A 15434-nucleotide genomic window follows, 5' to 3' on the forward strand; every position below is an offset into this window, starting at 1 on the left:
CCCCCCCCCCCCCCCCCCCCCCAAAATAAAGATGACTTAATATACAACGAAATTGTCGGTCAGCCCTGAATCGTACACAAGTGTAAAACTACACTCACTGTAGGAGTCCCAAAGATGTGCACCCCTCCCCCGCACTCCAACACCTCCAAACTGAAAGCATTTGAGGATTCCCACATTGATTTAAAAAACAAAAAACATAAAATATTTCACAAAATGATCAAAATATCAAAACAAAACTGTAGCTTACATTCTGTGCGATGCGCCGAGTATTACAAAGGTTACAACTCAGCTGTGAGTGACATCAATAAAGATGACCATAGCGCACACACACACACACACACACACCCACACATCAATTTACTCTCAAGACAAACATGTACACAACGCAGAACCTCATCCAAAAATAAAGATGTTTAACTTTTCTTTTAGGAAGCAGTATTAATATCAGAAATAGCTGAAAAGAAGTTACTGTACGAGTTAATGGGCTACACCTAAAAATGCTGGATGTTTTTTTTTTTTTTATATATAAACGCACAGGAATGTTGGACCTACTTTAAGTTAAAAAATACAAAAAAGAAACCCATATTTTGAGTGGGATTTGTTGAAGAGGGACGTGGAGGGGTGTGTGTATATGTATGCGTTTGTGTGTTTTCGGGTTTGGGTGTGTGTGTGTGTTTGGGGGGGGGGGGGGGGGGGTTCTTCTTCGCTCAGCGTCTCATGGGCCTACAGGAAGTGACCAGAGTACTGCTTCACACTGAAATACAAAGCAAGACATTAAGAAATAAATACTTAGAAGGGACAAGTTACTCAAACAAAGTTCATTCTGAGGATTTTGGGGAAATAAAAAAGGGACAACAAAAAAAGTCAGGGGAGGGACAGAGCAAAGGGAGGTGTAGTGTTAATCCTGGCATCAAAGAAGAAACCGTGCACCGGGATAGGACAGGGAGAAAGAAGGAGGGGAGGCAGGGTTAGTTACCAAGGCAACACTACACTGCTACTTAAAGAGTGCTACAGCAGTTAGCATCAGGCTAAGCTAAACAGCAGCAACACGCAGTGTGTACAATACATGCTTATTGGTTGCCAAGGGAGACAGAAGAGGAGGTGCCTGTGCCATTTGGCAGACTGTGATTTGTTGTCGGTTCATCTAACTAAAAACAACAAAATCACTAGTCTTCCACACAGCAGCAGCCAGGGGAAGAATCAATCCATTCCCTGCTTCACAGTGAAACGGCTTGGATGGCTGAGGCATTCTGCTTGTTGCCTTCTACAAATTCATTGAGTCATACAAATAGACCCGTTGGAAACATGCATTTCATTGATGGTTGGTTTGCACGTCAAACCTTCCAGAGCCATTTCATGAAAGAGGAAGGTTTTGTGCAAGTGGCAGGTTGCATGAAGAGAAAAGGAAGGGGTTAGTGAATAGAAGAGACAGCTGGCAGCTAATACATCACCCAACAATAATCCATTCATATATACATTCAGTCAAATGCATTGATGTGTGAATATCCAAAGAGCCAATTCACATAGTTGTTTTGATCATTTATCTGTTAACAGTTTGCTTAACTACAAAACAGTTAGCATTAAGGATCAGCCATATTTTAAATCAACAAAATTCTAAAAGAACGAATTTAGAAGATTTATATGACACCACCTATTGAATTTTAATGGATTACAATAGAATTTCTTAGGGCTGCAACTAACAATTATTTTCAAAGTTGATTATTCCACGAATTTTTTTTATTATCATTGAGTCCATAAAATGTTGTAAATAATAAATAATAGCAAATGCCATCACAAGCTCAAAGTGATTTGTTTTATCTGACAAGCAGCCAAGAAAAACTAAACCTAATCCTTTAAAAATTATCCATGTACCAAATTGAACTGCAAAATTAAGCAGCAATCTGTTATTTGTGCTTCAAAAATCAATACAATGATTAAATCAATGACAAATATCAAATGACCCATTTTCTGGGGACTAACTTAGCTATAAATGGCCTATGTTGCAGCACTAGATGTCCTTGAAAGACGGATACCAGTCGCCTCATTGTATTTACCAAACAGTGGTCTAGGCGTCGGCACTTGCCTGTTCTGCAGCAGGTACTGGGCGTTCTGGATCTGGTCCTGGGTGCCGCTGATGGTAATAATGCGGTCCTCAGAGCCCTCCAGGGGCTCGTCGATCTTGATCGAGGCCCCGGACTCGTGGCGGATCTGCTTGATTCGCTGGCCTGCTTTACCAATGATTGAGCCCGCCATCTACATGAAGGTCAGGGTGGTGGAACAGAAGGAGGGACAGGACTCCTGTCAGTAGCCACAACCGAGGGCACGTTTTGATACAATTTCCGTGAGGGAAAAGACTGCATAAAAACACAATTTCCTCGCCTGATCACTAGACGGTAATGAAAAGGTGAGTTACGTGATGAACGGCAGGGCGCTCTCGATAATACATTAAAATCATTATGAGCCAATTAAGCAGAGACGAGGCCAACGACTAAATGTTCTTCGTAGCAGACTGACGAATGACGTTGACGTTGACGCACACATGGCACCGCAGAGGGTTTCGCCCAGACCGCTTGAGTTTAATTAGCAGCTCGTTAAAAATGAGCGAGCGGTGGCGTTGGGGGGTACACCTCGTTGCATACTCACGTCTTTCGGGATGGTCACCTGGGTGGTGATGACGGGGCCCCCCATGTCGTTGTACGAGCCCCGACCGCCTGAGGACACGAAGACATGGAGTCAGAGAACAGGGTGATATGGGGAAATAAATTAATACATTCATATCGCATTGTTTGTACACACGGGGGCGGAAATGGCCCCAGTATGAGGGAATAGCAGCGTGGCAGCTCACCTGATGGGTAGTTATCCCAGGAGGAGCTGTTATCTGCCAGAGAGAGAGAGGGAGAGAGAGAGAGAGGAGGGGGGAGCGTTAGCAAACGGATTGACAGATCAACAAGCCATGTCAAACATCCTTTAAATGGCAAAAAGCTGCCAGGTTTTTGCAATATTGAGCCATAGACATTATCAATGACACTTGTGCACCAAAAGCCTTTGGTATAAACTGTTGAAAGAAGCCTGAAATGTCCACTTGAAAAAACAGGGGTGGGGGGGAAGCAATGGCTTTCCTGTACAACATAGAGAAAATGCCTATTGAGTCATTCTTTTTTTTATAACTTACCTTCACCTTCCTATTGAAGATCAAGCCAATTAGGCAACATGAAAGCCATTTGTTTTAATTCCAATGTGCTACATGAGTGTAGCACACATTAGTGTCCAACAAACACCTCGCCCACAGTAGATTAAGAAGAGGCTACGCTTAATACACTACGCTAGCACACAGCCACACCAGCACCGTAGAAAATGACATTTCCTTACAATTCCAGCACGAAAGACAAAACCAGTGCCTACTCACCATATCCACCACCTCCCTGTTGGAAAAGAAAAAGAAAGACAGATTTAGCAAAGGGTTCTGCATTTTACCGACAGAGGCTTAAATGAGAGATGGACAAATGCAATGAGGATGCAGCAGCTTCGTCCATGGAATAGACTCAACTGAAAGCCACCCAAATTTCATCCCTGAGCCAGGCTCCTCCTTCCCTTACTCCCCCCCCCCCCCCCCTCCTCTCTCCCTTCCTTGCATCTCCAACAGCCCCCACTTCCCCCTGCTATTCAGCTGCTGCTCTGTCACCAGGGCAACAGGCGATTCAGAAATGCTGTTGCCGAGCAACGCTTGGCAGTATCCTACCAGCTCGAACAGAGCTAGATGGAGAGAAACCTTCCAGTCTGTCAACAAAGCGTTATTATTGCCTAGCAACCAGCCAGGGCCACCGTTCATACCCCCCACATCCTCCCTCCGCTACCCGAAAAAAATGGGCTGTGAAAGTACATGGTAAAGTACATGCCAATTATGGGTGATTATTATGGGTTCTGCTGTGATTACGGTCATTTGGTTGGATGGCTCACGCATGGCAAGAATGAACTGGTATGCTCATTCTTGCATGCAAGTATGTAAGTATGTGTGTATGCATGCACTTATTCAGGAATACATGCATGCTTGGGTGTTTGTGGGAAGAACTGCCCAGCTCCTCTAATATTGCCGTGCTAGGTCATTAAACAATCTTAATCACTGCCATTGTCTGGTAAGGAGACCAATCAGCAGGCTAGCCTGATGATGCCATCATCCAATAGGATACCAGAGAGAGCTGCATGCACTTTTTTCCAAGGGTCACTAACCATGTTATCGCCATAGCGATCCGGTCTGCCTCTTCTGTCGCTGCTGATGAAGATGGTGAAGGACAGAGAGAAGGGGGGGATGGGGAGTAAGGAGAGTGAGAGGAGAGGAGAAGAAGTGGTTAGACTTAAATGGTTCACATTGTTCGCTAAGAAATTTCAAGGTTTAGGTCAGAGTACACACACACACACACACACACACACACACACACACACACGCACACACGCACACACGCACGCACACGCGCTGGGCACGATTACAGTATAAACACATTTTGTGCCAGCCAGCCACCCGCCCACACAGTAACAGGAACAGCTCTGACAGTGCTATGGTGAGAGGAGTGACAGCTGGCGATGAGGATGGACCCCCCATCCTATAACCCAAACAAAATGAAGGGGGGAAAAATGGGAAGGGAAATTGTAGGAGCTGATCCGATGCCCTCGCAAGACTAACAAACATACGTGTAACCGTCATGTTTGACAATAGACTTCTTTCACTTGTTGATTACGCTTAATACAGTTGGACAATGGCAGCCATTTTGCCGTGAGCCTTCAGATTTATTGAAAAAGGCAAAATGTTACTATTTATTAAAGCTCCAGTCCATGCCAAATGCTACAGTTTATCATTTATAGTCCAATGTATATAACCCACTGAATATCCTGATCATTGCAACCACCACACAGGTGATATTAGCAATCAATCGTGGCATTCAAATCGTTGGCTGGTATTTTGAGTAAAAACTAAATATATTTGTGACACAAAACAACAAGAACATGGCCCCACCAGGGCAGTGGATCACAAGTAGTCACAGAAGCACTATTAAACTCACCTGGAAATTAGAGGCCTCTGCATATGACTCCTAAACGAGAGGGAAAGAGGCTGTATAAATAAGTGTTCTACACATGAGGAAGGAGGCAATATTGCTGACAAGTCGAGCTCCCTTGGGAATGACTACAGTAGAGGATGGGTTCAAGCTAACGGCCTTTCACGGGCTAGGCACACGCAACACACACACACAAACACAGATAGCGCAAGGGTTTTATTGATGGGGGAAATGGTGTATAAAAAGGAGTTAATTCATGTCTACAAACTATGAAGGGTGGCAGACAACAAGCACATCAGAGAAACGGATAATGCAGGCTGGTAAAAGGGGCGTAAAAAAGGGATACAGAGACATTTCAGAGTTGGTCATCTGTCAAATCAATTACCAACTTAAGGCTATGATCTTCAATACATGGTCTTTTTATTTTTTTCCAACCAAGGGTTAGAGGCTAACAGACACCACCTTATCTAGTTGTGACAGATACCAAGGCTATAGAGGCAAATATCACTAATGAAATAATTCAAATTCAAAATGTCAATCTATCCCTTGGGGATGAGTTGGGTGGGTTGGCGGGTGGGGTAGGGGGTGGAGGGGACTAAGGAACCTAGCAGGAGAGCAGGGGTCTTGGGGGGGGGGGGCCGGGACTTACTTTGACCTGTCCTCAGAGCCGCGGTACTCATAGTAACGGTCATCTCTGTGGGCACGGTTGAGATGGAAAGACACGCACATACGTACATAAGCACAGACACAGATATAAAAAGGTGCACATACACTTCATGGGAATGGGATTACAATGAGATTTTGCGTGCTCTGCAAAAGACAACGGCAAATTCTCTTTTTTGATTTGTGTGTCGCATGGCAATGGTTACATTAAGTTGGATGCTCGTGATCTATAGAATGACAAACCAAGATCATAACCCAGATTGTGGTGCAGTACTCAAAAGCCCAATGACCACAGGGTGAAAAGTAAATGGGGCAGGGATTATCAGGTCTGTAGGTGTATTCAATTGTATTTGAATAACAAATGATGGCCTTTATATAGCGTACGGTACCATGTAGGGACGCATTGATGTAGGCAGATTCAATTTATTAATGTTGGTTTAGCCGATCTGATACTGATCACCGATTTTTACAGTGAAACACTATTTTTTAATCAAACCTTACTTGCCTATTTAAATAGGCAAGTAATTTTCACAAACCCTGTGGGTCCCCAAATAAAACAAAAAAAAAGTACAAATGTGGTGCCACGTATTTGTACTGATTCTGCAGCAGTGGTCGCCGAAGACGTTAAAGAAGTTGGCGATAGCCTCTGGCAATGTTTATTTTTCTCCGGCCCTTGCAACTGTTAATGTACTGCAGCATTAACTCTTTCATCATGGTTATTCATTTCATTATGGAGTTTTGAAAACGTGGAAACAAGTAGATGAATGTATTATATGGACGAATGTATTGAACCAAAATGAAACATTCAAAGGAAGCATACAGCTTTTTATAGATTCTTCAAGCCTGCCTTTGCCAGAACTTGTAAATTAGAACGAGAAACTGTAGTCGGTGCCACGAGTCTTCAGAAAATCTGTTCCCATGGAGTGCTGTAACAGCCTCCCTCACGAGTCACTGACTGGGGGTCAGACTAGATAGCAGCGCCGTTATAACTTCTAGCTTTCAACAAACCCTTGTTTTTGCTTCACATTGTAGAAACTATGTTGACATGCTGGATCAGCACTAAAGTTAGATTTTTGTGTGATTAATTACCTATTTTTTTTGAGCGAACCTACAAAACACACTTACAGGCTGGTATTGTAAAGCCTGTTCTTCAGTGAGATGCAGCCTGTTAAATGCATCCAATAACCGACATGTTGATAGTTTATCGGCTCCTAACGAAAGGTGGCCGATTGATCAGTACATCACGATGTAAATGACCCCACACATACATATACACGTGTTCAAAAGAATAAGCTAGCGTATGAAAGAGTTTCAAAACATCACATCAGTTCTGGGTAAACCATGGCGAGTGCAAACATCTTACCCTCCTCTGTGTGGGGGTCCAAGGGGCATGTTGCGTCCACGGCCGCCTCCTCGGCCTCCCCTAGCGGAGTGGGAGGGAGGGGGGGGGCCCCTTCGGGGGCTCATCTCGTCGTAATCTCGGCGGGCGGGGGGCATGGGGCCACGTCCTCCCCTGCCGGAGGGCATGCGGTCGAAGCCACGTTCACCACCGCCCCTACCCCCACGCATGGGGAAGCCCCCCATGGGCCTGCGGCTGCCCCCCCTCTCCTCAAACATCATAGTGAAGCCGCCGTAGTCGTACGTCTCGTCGTAGAAGTTGGGGTCATAAGGCTGGGCACGCCCCTTGATGGGAGCCTGGCGAACAACGACAAGGTAAGACACGGAACTGGAAGAGGCAACTGAACAATTTGAGAGTAGGAATCACTACCAAAATGAATTGAAATGAAAACATTTGCATGGATTCATAGGCTGCATCCTTTATCACCTTAGTTTTCAGCATTACATTTTGTATACAAAAGTGACATAGGTATTCTAGGGGTGTCCATCTCTCCTTTATAGGACGATCCGATACGCATCGCGATACATGTGCTACAATACGATTCAGGGACGATACATTTTGATATGGGACGATTCGATTCAATGTTCTAACGATCCGGTGCGATTTGATGAGATGTGAATCAATCTGACAGACAGTTAATATTTGTTTAATGTTAACAGATTAATTTTCTATTCATTTAAATAAGCCATATATAAAAGAGACATTGCCTACTTTCAAATATATATGGTGTAGGGACCATGGAATCTTGGAAGAAAAAAATGGAAGACCAATTTATAAATTTAGAACTACATCACATTTCTATTTATTTGTGTAGACAAATAAATGTATTTATTTAAATATTTATTTATAGACCTGATCGCTGTCCTTCACAATTTATAAAAATAGCGAAGCTTTTTGTCAATATTCCCCTCCTTATAAGACCCAAAGGACTTCCACACGTTTGATGTCAGATACGCTGTTGCATTGATCATTTCACAGTTTTCGGACACATGGCTTTAATTCACACACCCACAACTCCGGTTGTTCCCTGCTCTCGTGCCGTACACAAACCCACACACGGATCCGCCCGCTTCCTTAAGTAAAATTTCCGGATGCGTATGTAAACTGAATAAATTTAGTTGACTGTCTGGATATCAGGCTGAAGCTTCACTCAACCGATTTGCAACAGTTAAAATCAGTGCATCGACAGATTCTTGGTGATTTTAAATCGATTCAGGGGCCCACGTCTCGATGTAGTCCCATCCATCAGTGCGTTTACATGCAGGGTCATTATCGGATAAAGAAACGAATAAGACAGGACTTTTAAAAACGCATGTAAACACCTTTACCCGATCTACTTTGGACAGAAATCGGTATGTGAACGGAGAAGCGAAATCGGATAAGAGCCCCTAGATAACTCGATCATAGTCCGGTTTCTACCTGCATGTAAACCTGCAACGTTTCGGATATCGAATTTCGTGTTCTGCGCATGCTCGAGATCTTGCGGCCGGGGGACGTGAGCCGGAAGAAGGAGGGGACGGTGGTCGTGTTGTTGACACCATAGAGAAATAAACAATTCTTATTTCTTTATAACTACAAAAATATCTTTACGTTTATGGTTGTCGCCGTCGGCAAACGAGAAACGGCGATTTATTTAAAACGGGGACGCAGAAGATGGAGCAAGCCGGTATCATGCCATTGCCCCCTATAAGTAGTGTATCATCATCAACATGCATTCAGTACACACTACGCTTCGACTTCACCCAAGGCTGAATTAAAAGTACATGTTTTCCTTAACGTTGGTCATCAACGAGTTTGTAAAGTAGTAACTTCAGGCACATCTGTCCAAATAAACGTTTTTTTTCGTCTAACGTGTATACGATCTTTATTCATTCATTGCGCCGTGACCGAACTGACAGGGATATTCTGATTCCATGAACCTTAGAGACTGCGTCGGGTTCTCAGACTCTCCGGTACTTCCACAACAAAGACTAGTAATCGGGGGTTATCTCGGCCATGGTGGAGAAGGCATTGGGGGAAAAGGAATTTTGGCTTTGACTCTCTGAAGTCCTGATTGAAACCCTACATGGAGAGAAAGGGAATTGTTGCCGTATGCGGGACAGCTGTAAGTTCACTTCAGATCCATGTAATTTCTCTGATGCTCTATTGTTACGACCTTTCGGTCGCATGCAGACTCCTCTGGCTGGACTCCTCCCGCTGCTCCGCCGCCAGAGGAGTCCGCATACGTAGGAACAATGGAGTGTTGGAGAAATGACATGGACCGAAATGAACTGACAGCCGTCTACTGAAAACATCTTTCTCGAATGCCACCTGTGTTTGTTGTTGCTGGGACGTAGAGGTCAACCGGAAGTGGCTCTATAACCACTTGTTGAAAGGGCTACAGCACCACCTAGGGTAGTGGATTCAGCCATGCTCCGGCCATTATTCGATTCTCTTAAGGGCCATGTACGTTCGGATAATTGACACGGTCCGTTCGAGTAGCAAAAATCGGAAAAAGGCTTAATCCGATCTAGCTGTCCCATGTAAACGCACTGTGTTAATCCAACCGGTTACCGATTCGTATCGGGGAATCGTTACACCCCTAATGTATTCCTTCATTTTCCGTTTCACATATATGAGCTGTAACTACAACTCACTTCAGCGATGAGCTCCAGCATGGTCTTGATACACTCAACCACCCTCTCCGATTTGCCTCCAACCAGCACCACCCTGTCTGTTGACTGAGGGCAACACTCCTGGAAGAGCTTGATACTGGTCTGGGTATTCTAGAGAGACATAAGCACGGGTCAACATGAGCATTAACAGAACTGATATGACAACCAATATCAAACTTTTGTGCCTCCAGAAACCTTTTGTAAACTGACAAATTATTAATAAAAAAAAGGGTACCTTTTTTAAAGGACACTTACATTTTATGGCCCATTCTTGAACCATTATATTTGACATACTTAAACTGCAATAGAATTAGCTAGATGAAACTATAGACAGCCAAATTCCCTAAGCAGTATTTAACTACAAAAGAGAAACATCCTTGGAACAGAATGATTGCAAACATTACAAGTCTACGCATCTGTGGTGGCGGTCAGGTGCATTATATGTTTTATAATACACCTTACGAGTAAGGTGCATTATAAAACATTACATTCCAGGCATTTTCCTTAAGTGCTTTTGATTGCCAGAGACCAGACTGGGTTCCACATACCTCTCGGAGCTCTTTGATCTTTGCTCCCTTTACCCCGATGATTGAGCCAGCCAGACTCTGGTGAATCAACAGTCGAAGCTCACAGTCGAAGTCCATGCCATTGTACTGCTGGTACTAGGAGGAAAATATTTATCAGCGCATTGTATTAAGGTAAACTTGGCCGGATCAGGGCACCAGACCCGAGGAGGGATCCAATTAAAGGCCAAACCGAGTTCAGCTCCACCCCTCTGGCCCCTCCTCACTACTTCAGGCACACCGTTGAGGAGGGGAACCGGAAGGCTCAACGGATGACTATTACACGGTATTCAAGCTTGCACACAATGTGTTCCGCCAAGGGGAATAAAGAGAAGAGAAAAACATTTTCCCTACCTCCTCCAGCGTGGGGATGATCTTAAGCAGGATTTCGCCAACGGTCTCGATGTCTGCACTGATACTCAGGATGCTACACGTTGTGTCCACCAACAAACATCCAGGCGGCGCAGCAGTGGAGCCGGCAGGGGGGGGGGGGGGGGGGGGGGGAGGAGGACCAGACAGGTGATGTCACCAAGGGGGAGAAGGAAGGTACTTTAGAACAGGGTATTCACAACATCCCGTCAGCAGAGTGCTAGCCACAGAACAGACCACAACATTTACATTGCACTTCTTCCCCAACTCATCACTGATAGTAATGTCAGCGAGAATATCCTATTTACCCTAAGTCGTTGAGGCCCCATACCAACAACAATCCACCCAAAAAATAATTGTCTTCTCGGTAGGAGAAGATGTTCAAAGAAGAAAAAACATAAATCCAAAAAAAGTGATTAACAGCATGCTAGTGAGCAGAGATGGGGAATCAAACATCATAAAGAAAAAAATAAGAGCCGCTAAAGATACTACACAAATAATTACAATTTGTGGTTTTTAGCAGATTTACCAGCAAACATCAATTTTTTAAGTTTTTAAACAGGTCTGATCGGTTGGTAAAGCTTCACACGGACTAGAATTGTGAAGGTTATCTGCATCCACATTGATTAATAAAAATAAACTAAAACGACTCCAGAAATCAATGAAAAATAAATATCCAGACAAAAGAAAATGTAAGTGCGGTCTATGGATAGAAAAAGATAAACGGCCAAGAAATAAAGTATTAAGCTTTTATGCAACAGAGGTTGAGATGGACCACCACTGGATTGGGGAGGCAGGCAGCTGGGAGAAATGTAAAAAAAAAATAAAAAAAAATCACAGGACAATGGCGAGGTGAGAGAGCGCACAAGAGATGGGGACACCGTCATCGACTCCAATGACCAAGCTTAGGTGAAAGCGTAAAGGATAGGAAAAACAGACAACACTGTAAACCTGGCCTTATGCACACACGCTGGATGGGCAGTCTCAGGCTAACAAAACAATGACCGTCACCAGAAACATATGGAATGAGGCAAAACAGAAATAAAATACTTGTTTAAGTTATATTTTTTGATAATCACCGGGAAACCAATTTTCAGAAATGAGAGGGAGGAACGCAGTCAATAAGACAAAACATCCATGAAAATATCAAAAACAGACATGTTGGAAACACAGGGACCTTGTGTAGCGTGCTAGCAGATTCTGGGAAACCCTTAAAAACACTTTCATATGGCTGAATTTGGACGGAACTTCCGCATGGAGGTAATATTTAAGATTTTGACTTGGCTTTCACTGGGTCGAGTTTGAGTTGGACATACGGCATTTTTTTTTTTTTCACGCTACAATACTGTGAGAAAAGGTAGATTAAAATACAGTGACTTGACAGAGGCAGGATGACTATTATTTATCTGTTCTTGTTGATTGTCCTGTATACAGGCAGTGAGAGGGAGGAGCTTTGGGACATACCGCTCAGGCCCACTGCTGTCTGGGACTGACACACTGGCATTGTACTGGGCGTGGAATGGGCAGGGGCCAGGGCCATTCGAGCACACAGATGTCAATCAAGTAAGGCGCCCATTTAGGGACAGGGCACGATAATGGGCGGGGCCAACCAGGGTGTCAGGTGGGCGGGCGCAGGAGGGGCCATCCAGAACATGGGCAACAGAGGAGGAAGTGGGCAAAAAGTCAACAGTAAAATAAAAAACAAGGAAGAGGGAAGAGGGAGGGGGGGGGGGGGGGGGGGGGAGAGGAATACATTTTAATATACAGGCTCTAAACTGGTCAAATGTGACTTCATTTTTTTCTTTTTTCTCTCAGAGATTTGTTTGGCAAAGAGAGAAGAGAAGGTGACATTAGAAAAATGGGTAATGGTATATTGAGAGATTCAGAGGGATAAAATGTTTGGGGGTGGGAGGGGGGGGGGCAGAGAAGAGGGACAATGAGAGAGCAACAGTAATTGAACAGAGGGAACAGGGAATGGGTAAGTGGAGAGAGGAGAAAAAGAGGTCATGACAATAAATGAATTGAGTATTGGGCAGGTTACTTAAACATTTCTCATTGAATGAAAAGGTATTTGGCGCTAGAAGTGACCTCATCTGCACTGTGCCAATTCTAGAAGTTAAAACTCAATTAGCGTGGCTTGAGCTGGGATCTAAATTTTTAATTGATTTGAAAACAACTTGTGTCAAGGAAAAGCAATTGAACAAGTGCGCTTTGGGCAAGTGAAGCAAAGAAAATAAAGAAAATGTATCCACATCAATATTACAACTATAAAAAAAAAAGGTTTCCAACAGCCATTTACTACACATGAAAGGCCAGAAAATCTCGCAGATAGTCAGTATAGCTATAACGAGAAATTATGGTTCCAAAAGATCTTATGTGGTAGTTGTTGGCAGACTGCACAATTTGGTTAAGGATAGAATACATGTTTAGAATAGGTGTACTCACGTCTGTTCGTAAAGCTTTGATGTTTTTACCACCCTTCCCAATCACCGCTCCTGCATTCTAAAGTCAAATGGTGAAGATAAGGTTAGAAATCTATAGAAAACACTGAAATCCAACATCAACAAGTGACGGGCAATTTCTGAACACAAAATTATATAGTAAGAGAAAAACTATAACGATTCTTCAAAGGAAATTTCAAGAATTCTTTCAAAATTGACTTTTTCCACCAATACGGCTCTATTTGAACAATAAATAGGTATGCCATGTGAAAGACATGAAGGATGCTTGAAAAAGTGCACGTAGTTTACTTTGCTCTGCAGGAGGATACGAAGCTCCACCATTTCGTCTGAGTTCCTGGAGCGCTTGAATGATTTTTGGTCCTCTGCGTCCTCAGCTGGGCGCTTACCTAAAAGATCATTTGATTAAAACTGATTTAACCCAATGAACTGGAGAAATGTATGCTATATCCAGCAACTAGTCGTTCACAATGAATTACTATGTATCCAATGCAGTGTTATTATTGCATATTTTAAGTAACGTGCAAAAAGGATTGTTTAACATTTGGCAATGGAAATCTACACTGTTGCCTTATTTATCAAGACAAATAAGAAATGAGAAAATACACACCATCGTAAAATATATACTATTCTTACAAGATTCAAGTATCCATTATTAACAAACATTACCATTCCTTTCCAAGATCAAACTAAATCCATTTTTTTATTATTATTTTTTCGAAGTTTTGCTTGAAACAACAGCTTAGAAGGATGACATCGACATATGCATTGTAATATTGATATTAAGAGATAGTATACCGTTTGTCTCTGTGTTGCTGAATGAGGTCTCTTCTTGTTGTTCAATTTCTGTCTCCATTGTCGGCTGGCCACAAGTGGGATTGGATCGGCACCTCGGTCCGGGGAAGAGGCGGCGACGGGAGAAGAGAAGCAAGAAACCGGGCTTGCAGATCTGTGGCGGTTGGTCGTCATTGTAGAGAGGAAGAAGGTTCGACAAATTACAGCAGTGTATTTAAGAGCCGTTTTAAAAAGGGGAGGAGAGGAGGGGTTGATTATGAGAGACTGTTAAGAATGCTGGCACTCACCGATATTTATTGTGAAGACCAGGTTGTGACGATGGGCGTAACAGAATAGGCTAGAACCAACCAGCGGCTGCAACCTGTGGACAGAGGGAGAACATGACGAGATATCAGAAAGAATCGACGATCGGCACACATTTCTTTGTCATTGTTGCATTTGCATCGTTGCACACCAACAGCGCTATTGTAATGGCCATTTCGTTCACCAGTCCTATGCACAACTAACAAAACACAGTATTATTGTATGCAACAACAAATACAACATTCACAATAACACCGAAAACTGGGCGACGAAGGCCAGAAGCGTAACCATTGCCTCCATGTTTAACGATAAGCGCTAGGAATAGGCTAATGCAGAGCGAGGATGGACATTAAGCTATAACAGCGATTAAATTAAACTGAGATTAGACACATAGTTATCTTTATTTAAACTACGTGCTTAGAGTATACGTGTGTCCTAATGACGCTTAATAGCTAGCATAAAAACCAAGATAACCAACGTTAGCGTCCAAAATGGCATGCAGGATCTCCGTCGAAATGATCTGAGAATGTAGCGTTACTCCAATTGCAGTCTTTATCGATGCTAAATATTTAGCTGAAATACAACAATTGTCGAAGTCACTTTATCACTAACAATTTCGACTCATTAACGCTAGAAATTACTTACTCGAATATCAGTAAACCGTGAACCACAAAGAGGCCTTGATAGGACAGAGAGAGTGCCTATAGTATCGCCATATTGCGTGGTAGCCATTAAGTCCAAGGGTCCGAACGTACGGTGGGCGGTACCCCTGTACCGCTTCCAACCAATCAGTACTGGTAGTAATGGGAGAGGTACCGCCCAGTGTACGTTCGGAACCTTGGCTCTGGGATCTACCATGTTGGAACCGATGTGCTAAAGAAAATGAAGCTAGTCGAGTTAGCTTCCACGCTAAATATAGCAGCAAACAAAACCATTTGCCGAGCTGTGAGCAATATGAGGAAACCGCGATATTACGCGATCTTATATTAAATAAACCGGGGAGAGTGCGTGCAACATACGTGTAAAATAATAACATGAATATTATATTTCTATTTGGAAACACGAACCTGCGATGCAACACTTTGCTTCTTCCTTCCCTTCCTTCTCTTACGTTACCCAAAGCGGAAATGGCTCGATGTCCTCCCACAATCGAGTGTTTATTGGTGCAAACGGCTCACTGT

General features: G+C 43.4%; 1 protein-coding gene across 6 annotated transcripts; it reads right to left on the reverse strand.

Moving 5' to 3' along the window:
• Window positions 1–4: 4 nt before the first annotated feature.
• Window positions 5–15407, reverse strand: hnrnpk (heterogeneous nuclear ribonucleoprotein K). Of its 6 annotated transcripts, none has more exons than XM_056591620.1 (18): window positions 15321–15407; window positions 14238–14311; window positions 13954–14104; window positions 13447–13544; window positions 13142–13198; window positions 12161–12204; window positions 10682–10754; window positions 10313–10420; window positions 9747–9875; window positions 7075–7406; window positions 5698–5742; window positions 5055–5084; window positions 4228–4270; window positions 3407–3422; window positions 2846–2878; window positions 2644–2711; window positions 2084–2253; window positions 5–754 (listed from the first exon to the last, which is right to left on the reverse strand). In XM_056591620.1, exons 3-18 carry the CDS (start codon window positions 14009–14011, stop codon window positions 724–726), a joined length of 1335 nt encoding a protein of 444 aa, XP_056447595.1. In that variant the 5' UTR covers window positions 14012–14104; window positions 14238–14311; window positions 15321–15407; the 3' UTR covers window positions 5–723. The 6 variants fall into 6 exon arrangements, with proteins under 6 accessions (XP_056447595.1, XP_056447594.1, XP_056447592.1 ...); XM_056591619.1 differs by having other exon boundaries at window positions 4228–4267; window positions 10313–10426; XM_056591617.1 differs by having other exon boundaries at window positions 10313–10426.
• Window positions 15408–15434: the final 27 nt, after the last annotated feature.

This window comes from Gadus chalcogrammus, chromosome 6 (genome assembly GCF_026213295.1).
Source record: "Gadus chalcogrammus isolate NIFS_2021 chromosome 6, NIFS_Gcha_1.0, whole genome shotgun sequence".
In the NCBI taxonomy this organism is placed as follows: Eukaryota; Metazoa; Chordata; class Actinopteri; order Gadiformes; family Gadidae; genus Gadus; species Gadus chalcogrammus.

Coding starts and splice junctions, on each gene's coding strand:
- hnrnpk (XM_056591617.1), bottom strand. CDS start 14,011: ATGGAGACAGAAATTGAACAACAAGAAGAGACCTCATTCAGCAACACA. Junction 13,545..13,953: donor CAGCAACACAGAGACAAACG/GTATACTATCTC, acceptor ATGATCTTTTAG/GTAAGCGCCCAGCTGAGGAC. Junction 12,205..13,141: donor TCAAAGCTTTACGAACAGAC/GTGAGTACACCT, acceptor TTCCACGCCCAG/TACAATGCCAGTGTGTCAGT.